The 10,446-nt window shown below is 34.6% G+C and overlaps 1 protein-coding gene across 1 annotated transcript; it reads left to right on the top strand.

Moving 5' to 3' along the window:
• The first annotated feature begins 466 nt into the window (after positions 1-466).
• On the top strand, positions 467-9,597 carry LOC145693343 (uncharacterized). Its single transcript, XM_081769240.1, has 2 exons — positions 467-1,788; positions 6,626-9,597. Exon 2 carries the CDS (start codon positions 6,637-6,639, stop codon positions 8,617-8,619), a length of 1,983 nt encoding a protein of 660 aa, XP_081625366.1. The 5' UTR covers positions 467-1,788; positions 6,626-6,636; the 3' UTR covers positions 8,620-9,597.
• Positions 9,598-10,446: the final 849 nt, after the last annotated feature.

A 10,446-nucleotide genomic window follows, 5' to 3' on the forward strand; every position in this document is an offset into this window, starting at 1 on the left:
TCTGTTATATGCTGATCTTTCATCTGGCGGGTTTCGAGGTTTCCTTTCCAGAACATATCACATTAGTAAGCAGTTTCGCCTCATGTGGAAGTATATTGTGTTCATCGTGCATTGCGTAACAACCAAGACGGATGATTTGGAATGTAGTCTTTTCTTTTACGCACATGTGTGTGTGTTGTATGAATATGTGACATTCGGAATTCATATATCACTACCTATTTTGTATCAGCTGTTTTGGTTTTTAATTATTAGGTTTAATTTTATTGCGTGTGCTTTAATTCTGTAAATAACCTACAAATTCTCAATGAATTGTATACCATGACTTCTGTAAATAACTTACCAAAAACATTGACCAGCTTTCAACTGAGGAAAAATTTGCAATTAAGGCTTAAACAAAACAAGCAAAGTGTTGTATGAACATATATTTACTGTTATTTTTTTTTCTTATTTTGTTTATCACCTTCGATGCACCTCCCCTCTTAGCAGTACTTACCTGGAATGTCACTGTATATAGTGTATATAAAGGATCGGGGTTCGATTATAAGTTAGTGTATTTTAGAGTTGTTATATTATTATTTTTGAAGTCAATGTTAATATTGTAAAAAAGACGAATCTTTGTTCTTTAAGCTATTGATAATGTGCCAGCCAAGAACAGGATGTAGGGTCACTGAAGGGTCACACATATGTGATGATAGTGTATGTACTTTCAAAATACTCTCTTTTGTAATGGTTTCTTTTTCAAGGAAGTAAGATAATGTACGCGCGTGTACATCACGCAGTGAGAGCATGGATTACTAAGTCCGGTTTCAAAGTCTGTATGATAGGTCTCCACGTGCGTCCACGTGTCGACCTAAACTCATGTGATTATTCGATCTTTGTGCTTACGATAGTTTTATATACTAGTTGCTATACAAGGCTCGGCACATTCCGGGGAAGCACTTCGATATTGTTACTAAATTCTTCGCGGTCTGTATCGGCGACTTCTGTATCTAGCGTTACTGAATCTGAGACTACTGTATCTAGAATTACTGTATCTTGATTCGTCACAGTAACTTGTTTTATAACATCTTGTATTTTCGTCTATCTTATTAACGACATTTTTACATCGTATATTCTTATATTTTATCGTATCTGGTGTCTTGTTTTCTATCTGAAGTGGAACTTTAATAATTTTACTGAAAGAACAGTCAGTGAGATTTTGTAGTTGTTTGTTGTGGAATTTGTAACTTCTGTTTTTCTCATTAACTTCAATAAACTTATCACGCCTACCAAAAAGAGATCCTATTTTATTTGAAGAAAAAGAAGAACCTGCGCGTGACGCAAACGTCAATCATACAACAGGAAAATAAAGTGGTGGCAGCTGGGCAGGATCTCAACCGAAGTACACGAAGTTCGATTCCAGTGCACGTTCCACAGTTACCAAGTTGAACATTCATCATTGTAGTCAGAGTTCGTTCTTCGACACGAAGCTGATACGTTTTAAAATATCGTTACGTCCAGATACAGACCGCACTTCGTCGACAACACCTTTTTTACTGTGAGTGCAAGAAGCTTGCCTGTTCAAGGTGTAGCGGATACCTCGGCGTACACACCGTTCCAGTGTTCCAGTTTTATTGCATCCAGTTCCAGAGATCCAGTAAGCAGTACCATTCTCAAGTGTGGCTGGTCCCAATTGAGCAACATTCCAAGCCGAGATCTTGTGGAAATCCAGAGGCCTCATCTTTAAACCAACATCAGGAAAGTACCAGGATCGACGCCAGCAGCACCCCCCATCACAGGAAATTCAAGGTTGGTTACAATTTTCATTGCTTGTTTGAACTTCCAAAATTTTCAAGTGTTACGCCTGGAGCTAGAAAAGATTTGTTCTTTGGTCACCGCGGTTGTTGTTTACTTGTGAAGTGAATAACGTAAAATCAAGACAAGAACAGTCTAGGATAGAAGGCCTTAGTATTCACCGTTCCTCTAGGGAAGGATTAAAATATTTCATTCGTTTAATCTTGGGAATACTTGGCAAAACAGAAGGTGTAAGGAAGGTATTGTCGCTAACAAATTTTTTTGTAAATTTAAATTGTATAGTTTAACGTAAGTACTAATTGCCAATGGCTACCACTGGTAGTGCTGATTCTTCTGATACAGAAGTAGAGTATTGTAGTGTGTCAGAAGCACTAAAGTTAATTTCAGTACCATTTTCGGGAAAAAGAGAAGCATTAGAAGAATTTCTGTCTAATGTAGATGCTGCTTTTGAATTGGTTGACCCAGCTAAGCATAGTACTCTTTTGAAATTTGTTAAAGCCAAAATAACTGGGGATGCTAGATCTAAATTGTTAGTTAGAAAAACCACTACTACGTGGGAAGCTGTTAAACAAATATTAATAGAAAATTATTCCATTAGACGAACTATTGATTTTTATGCATGCCAGCTTTTTAGTGCTAGACAAACCAAAGCTGATTCAATTGCTTCATGGGCAAGTAAAGTAGATACTCTTCAAAGTCAATTACGCGAAGCCGTTGCTCGTGTTATAGATGCATCTAAATTGCCAGGAGCTATAGCACTTGTTGAAATTTTAGCTAAAGCAAGTTTTATTCAGGGGCTAACAAATGACAGAATTCAGATGATTGTAAGATCTAAAAGCGATGATGATACATCCTTAGGATATATTATCGAACTCGCTCTAGAAGAAGAAACACAGATCACTTCCCACACTTCTCTCCCCTTTTCAAATGTAAATAGTAAGAAAGCTCAAAAGAAAGAATTAGTATGTTACCTATGCCATAAGCCAGGTCACACCAAAGCTCAATGCAAATTACAGAAAAGAAAGGAAAGAGGAAATTCTTCTAATCAGTTTATGAAAACGGTACATGTTTGTGAAATTTGTCCTGAGATCGCCGCGAGAGGCACAGGATGTGTTAATGGTAATTCTCCTGAGATCGCCGCGAGAGGCACAGGAGGGGTTAATTGTAATTTTTCCGAGAGCGCCGCGCGAGGCACGGAAGGTTATAGCAATTGTTTGCATGTTGCTAGTAAAGTAAATACTAGTGGAAATACTAGTAGGGTAAATACTAGTGGAAATGAGAGAATTTGTGATAAAGAACAAAGTTCTCTGCATTTTAATGAAGTAAAAGCCTGCAGTAGTCAGATGTGCTCAAGTTGTAATGGTCAGGGAAACCGCAAATGGATGTAAATAAGCAACCTGTTTGCATCTCAGATAACACGAAGGGTTGCATAGTAACAAATCAAGAAGAAGGTACTATTACGGCATTCATTAAAGAATTGCATGCTGATGCAACTTTTCTCTTAGATACAGGCAGTGATTTAAATCTTTGGCAAATCCATGCACTTCCATGCAGTTTTAGAAAGAATATCGATACAACACAAACTGTGACATTGAAAGGATTAAACAATGTTAAAACTAGGTCACTAGGTACTATTTATCTAACGTTAGTGATAAAAGGAGTAGAATTCTCACATAAATTTCACATTATTTCGGAAGGATGCTTATCAAAAGGCAGACACATTCTTGGACGTGATTTCTTGAAACAAAAAAATTGTTTGTTAGAATTCCATCCTCCTCCTCCTCCTCCCTTGTCAACACATGCTTACCAGAAACTTGACCTTAAGGGCAGCGATAAGCTTATACTACCGTTGACATATAGTATTCCAGCTCGATGCGAGAAGTTAGTTTTTGTTCCCATAAACAGCACAGGAATTGGAATTGTAGAAAAACGAGAAATTAAACCGGGTGTTTTTCTTTCTTCTTGTTTGACAGTAGCGAAAGAAAATAAATGCATAGCTAGTGTGTTAAATGTAAATTCTTCAGTAGAGAATATTACCTTAGATCCGATAGACTTAGAGAAATTAGAAGAAAACCATGTTTTAAATATTCAGTGTGAAAAAGACAGGGTTCCACAAAAGTCAAATTCAGAAAGTTTAACTGAACGTTTAAAATTACTTCATAAGCTTTTAAGGCTAGGTCATTTACCACCCAAAGAAAAAGAAAGTATACTTGAACTTTGTGATGAATTCAATGATGTTTTCTTTCTACCAGGAGACAAACTAACTGCTACAAATGTTCTTGAACATGAAATTATTATTGATCCTAAACATGTAGGCAAAATTGTTAACAAAAAGAATTACCGAGTGCCAGAATGTCATAAGGAAGAATTAAATAGACAAATAGAAGAGTTGTTAAAACAAGACATTATAGAAGTCTCAACTTCTCCTTGGAACAGTTCTATTTTCCTTATTCCAAAGAAACTCGATGCATCAGGAAAACAGAAATATAGACTAATAGTCGATTATCGATCTGTCAATGATTTATGTGTCCATTCGTCCTTTCCGTTACCTAACATAGACGATATTTTGAGTAATTTAGCCAATGCGCGTTACTTTTCCAGTTTAGATCTCCATAGTGGGTACCATCAATGCTATATTAGGGAAAAGGATAGACCTATAACTGCATTCAGTACACCTGAAAATCATTATCAATTCAAGCGACTTGCTTTCGGTCTGGCGACAGCACCGGCCACTTTTCAAAGATTGATGAATACAGTGTTAGCAGGGCTGACAAGTACGAGTTGTTTCATCTACCTGGATGATTTAGTGGTCTTCTCTAGTTCTTTAGAAGAGCATAATAGTAGATTACGTGAGATTTTGCAAAGATTTCGCAAAAGCAACCTGCAGTTAAGTGTAGATAAGACTGAATTTTTGAAGCCAGAATTAACATACTTAGGACATGTCATTACACCTAACGGAGTAAAACCAGATCCAAGATTAGTGGAGAAAGTTCAGAACTTTCCTGTTCCTCAGAATAAGAAACAAATTAAGGGATTTCTAGGACTTACTGGATATTATAGGAAATTTCTAAAAGACTACAGTAAAATTGCTTTACCCTTAACGTCCTTATTAAAAGAAAACGTCCAGTTTTCTTGGGGAGTCAAACAACAAGTTGCATTTGATTCTCTTAAAGAGAAATTGACAACTCCTCCAATTTTGCAGTATCCTGATTTTAAAAAGCCTTTTATAATCACATCGGATGCTTCGGCATTTGCCTGCGGAGCTATTCTCTCACAGGGTGAAATAAACAAAGATCTTCCAATTGCATATGCTAGTAGAGTTTTCAATAAAGCAGAGAGATCGTATTCAGCGACTGAACGGGAACTGGCGGCTCTAGTGTGGGCTAGCAAAGTTTTTAGACCGTACATTTACGGAACAAAAGTAACTTTTGTCACAGATTGCAAGCCACTAACGTGGGTTTTTAGAGTACAAAATCCGACATCTAGACTTTTAAAATGGAGAATACTTTTAGAGGAATATCAATACGAAATTGTGTATAAGAAGGGAAGCTTAAATACAAATTCTGACGCCTTGTCACGAATGTATTCTTTAGATGTTATTGAAGAAGAAGATAGGGTATCAAATTGTGATTCACAACAGAAAGAAAAAGCTGAAGCTTTAGACTTAGAAACGAAAAACAAAATTTTAGAAGAGTTTCATACCCAAATTCTAGGTGGACATATAGGAATGAATAGATGTTATGAAAAGATTAGGAAGTACCTTTCTTTAAATAATATTGACATTAAAGAATGGCCAAAATTGAAGGAAGATGTTGAAGATTACATAAAAGGGTGTGAAATATGTCAAAAGAATAGAAACACACAACAAAAGGTAAAAATGAAGATGGTAATAACGGACACGCCCAGTACAGTTTTTGAAAAGGTCTCTTTAGATTTAGTCGGGCCTCTCCCAGAAACTTTAGAACACAGAAACAAATATTTATTGACTGTACAAGATAACCTTTCAAAATTTGTTATTGCAATTCCCATCCCTTCTCAAGATGCTGATACAATCAGCAAAGCCTTTGTCGAGAATGTAGTGCTAAAATTTGGCATTCCACACAGTATATTGTCTGATTGCGGAAGTAATTTCTTAAGCGATGTCTTCACGCGTATTTGTAAATTGTTACAAATAGAAAAACTACATACTACCCCATACCATCCGGCATCGAATGGTGGTATAGAAAAATTCCATCAGTCTTTAAAATTTTTCTTGCGATGTTATGTGGCAGAAAATCAGAATAATTGGGACGAATTAGCATCATATGCTACTTTCTGTTATAATACCACTCCTCATAGTTCCACTCAATACACTCCCTTCGAACTGTTATTCGGGAAACCTGTAAATGTACCAGGTGTATTACAAAGAAAACCTTCTGAAGTTGTATACAATTACGATGATTATGTAAAACAGTTGAAACACAAATTGCAGGAGATGCACGGATTAGCTAGAGCAAACCTCATTGACAAAAAGGAGAAAAGTAAAGAATATTATGATAGAAACGAAAACGAATGCATTTTTCAGAAAGGAGATAAAGTGTTATTATATGATGAGTCGGTCCGCCGCGGCAGATCAAAGAAACTTGACAGTCTGTGGCGGGGACCGTACGATGTAATCCGAACAAAAGGTGTAAACTGTACCTTAAAGGTTGGCAAACAAGAGATGACTGTGCATGCCAATAGATTAAAGATGTATTATTAAGTAACTCAAATTCTTCATGTTATCTTGTAAAAAAAAAAAAAAAAAAAAAAAAAAAGTAAGGAAAGTAAAATAACGTTTCTATATTTACAGGATTGTTCAAAATGATAGGACTTAAAGCTATTCTACTGGTTTCTCTTATATGTAGTAGTCTAGAGCTTGGAGCACGCATAAAGAAATTTGAAAATACGGCAGGTATTTATTATGACTCTTTAGGAGAGGTTCAGTTATATAATACTTACTGGCAATTGGTCTCTTACGTTAACTTAACTAAGCTAGATATAAGCTTTCGTAACTTGGAAACTTACGTAGATAGGACACAAAACCTGTGTAGACACTCAGTGGTGAAATCAAATAAAACAAGTTGTGCTACAGTGTTCGTAAATCAAGTCTTGACTAAGGTATCTGATATCAAAGAGGTTAAGGAAATAATAAAAGAAGTAACAAAAATTTCTTCGCAAGAAAGTAGAAGAAAACGAGGGTTAATAGATGGTATTGGTCACCTTGCTAAATTTCTATTTGGCACCTTGGACGATGAAGATGCCAATTATTATACTCAAAAAATCAATAAATTAGAAAAAGAACAATTAGATTTCTTGAAATTGAGTAAAGAGCAGATGACTATTGTTAAATCTACCCTTCAAGGTATTAATAACACTCTTCATACAGTAGAAACTAACGAAAATATTTTGAGTCAAGGTTTAGAGCATATAAGTAAAGAGATATCAAAAAGAGAGAGATATTTAAATGAAGCATTTTTGGATTTAAATTTAAAGTATACCATAAATGAACATATCGCAAAAGTTGAAAGGTATTTAAGAGATTTAAAGGATCAGTATGAAATTGTTTTGCAAGCAATTTTAAATGCACAGAAAGGTGTATTACAGCCTCACATAATCACTCCTTATCAAATAATCCAACATTGGAAGGCTAGTCAAAGTGACCTCCATAGTGCGTTATCTTTACCAATTGGGACAAGTACTAGGAATAGTTACTTGTTGTTGAAAATAATAAACTTAGATGTGTTTATCAATAATGGAATATTAGCCTATGTAATTCGTCTCCCTTTGACAGATTCCATTCGTTATCTAGTATATAAGTTAACTCCCTTCCCTACTAAAATAAAGAATACGACAAATAAATTTGTTTTTATTCAACCTGAAAAACCTTACCTTTTGGTTGATTCAATTAAACAATATTACGCAAAAATGACTGAAATTGAGTTCAATAAATGTAAGATTCTTAAACAAGATTGGTTTTTGTGTAAACAAACGTTTCCTATCTTGTCTAGCCATATAAATCAAGAGTGTGAAATGAAATTATTACAATATGTTCATTATGTTCCCATGGATTGTAATAAACATGTGATACAAATTGATCATTGTATATTCGTAACCTTAAATAACAATGAGTGGATTTTTGCTGCTCCACAGGAAGAGAAAATGACAATATTATGTAATGGATTTGAACCTTATGATTTAATTCTAACAAATTCAGGTATTATTCATCTAGATAATAATTGTAAAGCTTATGGTTTGAAGGCGATCCTCCAAACACAAACATGGTACGAAACCAATGTTACAGGTAAAGACTTTACTCCGAAATTAAATCTTACTGATAATTGTTGTGAAATATTAAATTCTCATATATACCTGGAAGATATGCAAATTAACCTACCTATCCAGCATGTAATTAATTCGGTTAGTGACTTAAAGGTAGCAAGCCATAAAATTCAGGAAGTAGAAAAGAAAATAGATGATGAACAATGGAAACTACTTCATTCTGAAAAGGTAACCCATCTCTCTTGGTTTTCATATTTTGGTACAGTTCTGATAGCTCTAATATTAATATTTTGTTGTTGTTACCGATGTAAATGTTTTCGCTTTTTCAAAAGGTATTTTGATGATGATAGTTGTTGTAAACAAATATGCATTAAACCTTTTATTATTACCAAAATAAATCAAAAACAAGATACCACTGAGCCTGTAGTTATGTCAAGAATTGCTGAGCAGATTACTGAGATTAAAGATGAGTTACAGGTAGCTGTTCCTCCTAAGAAAAGTCCTAATCTACGTAAGGAAAGGTAAAAAAAAAAAAAAAAATCTTTTAATGTTTCATATCAGACTGTGAATTTTCAGTATCCAAATTCGCAACCAAATTCGCAATTTGATATGAAAATTCAAAAAAGGAGGGAGGTGTTGTATGAACATATATTTACTGTTATTTTTTTTTTCTTATTTTGTTTATCACCTTCGATGCACCTCCCCTCTTAGCAGTACTTACCTGGAATGTCACTGTATATAGTGTATATAAAGGATCGGGGTTCGATTATAAGTTAGTGTATTTTAGAGTTGTTATATTATTATTTTTGAAGTCAATGTTAATATTGTATAAAAGACGAATCTTTGTTCTTTAAGCTATTGATAATGTGCCAGCCAAGAACAGGATGTAGGGTCACTGAAGGGTCACACATATGTGATGATAGTGTATGTACTTTCAAAATACTCTCTTTTGTAATGGTTTCTTTTTCAAGGAAGTAAGATAATGTACGCGCGTGTACATCACGCAGTGAGAGCATGGATTACTAAGTCCGGTTTCAAAGTCTGTATGATAGGTCTCCACGTGCGTCCACGTGTCGACCTAAACTCATGTGATTATTCGATCTTTGTGCTTACGATAGTTTTATATACTAGTTGCTATACAAGGCTCGGCACATTCCGGGGAAGCACTTCGATATTGTTACTAAATTCTTCGCGGTCTGTATCGGCGACTTCTGTATCTAGCGTTACTGAATCTGAGACTACTGTATCTAGAATTACTGTATCTTGATTCGTCACAGTAACTTGTTTTATAACATCTTGTATTTTCGTCTATCTTATTAACGACATTTTTACATCGTATATTCTTATATTTTATCGTATCTGGTGTCTTGTTTTCTATCTGAAGTGGAACTTTAATAATTTTACTGAAAGAACAGTCAGTGAGATTTTGTAGTTGTTTGTTGTGGAATTTGTAACTTCTGTTTTTCTCATTAACTTCAATAAACTTATCACGCCTACCAAAAAGAGATCCTATTTTATTTGAAGAAAAAGAAGAACCTGCGCGTGACGCAAACGTCAATCATACAACAAAAGGGCAATTCAGGAGAGTGTTCGAAAAAAAAAAATCCAGTTTAAATTTACAGGATATCTTATGGCAGTAGTATTGTTTGCTAGAATGAATCGTTCGCTATAATCTAGAAAAAATATTTAGTGAATTTACAAAGCTTCTGAAATTAATATTAACTGTACCTATGGCGTCAGCAAAAGACGAAAAGTTTTTTCCACATGAGAAATAATTGACACTTTCAAGGAATTGAATGCCCCAAGAAAGGTTATCACCATTGGTTATGCTTTCCATCGAAAAAGACCTGACAATAAGAATACCAGAGTTCAACCAGCATGTATTAGACAGATTTGCTCCAATCAGAGAGAGGAGAATTAATCACTTTAATTAATTAAGGTGATTAATCGGATAAAATGTTCTGCATTTTTTATTTTTTAAAAACAGAATTTTATTTAATTTAACATGTCACATAGCATTTGCATCTACAGTTATGCTGATTAGTCAGTGAGTCAACTTTATATCTTCTGTCTGTTATCGTTCGTACTGCAACACCCGAAACCACAATCCACCGGCCGCCACATATATGTGTGTATATGTAAATAAGATCATCTCTCTTTTTGAGTTATTCGAAAAATATACAAAGAATAAAGAGAGATTTTACCAGAAATCAGAAAACTAAAAAGTAGAATTAAATCTTGTTGCTTTAAGTATTTTTCCGTTAGCGAAATACATTGTATATACAGTAGGACGTCGATAGTACGAATGTCAAAAATCCGAACGCGGTCCCTAGAAGCTTTTTACATTTTGTT

The sequence above is a fragment of the Thermobia domestica genome, chromosome 8, assembly GCF_964235325.1.
Source record: "Thermobia domestica chromosome 8, izTheDome1.hap1.1, whole genome shotgun sequence".
Lineage (NCBI taxonomy): Eukaryota > Metazoa > Arthropoda > Insecta > Zygentoma > Lepismatidae > Thermobia > Thermobia domestica.

What these genes read in the sequence shown, in the direction of transcription:
- LOC145693343 (XM_081769240.1), top strand. Translation starts at nt 6,637, where the DNA reads ATGATAGGACTTAAAGCTATTCTACTGGTTTCTCTTATATGTAGTAGT.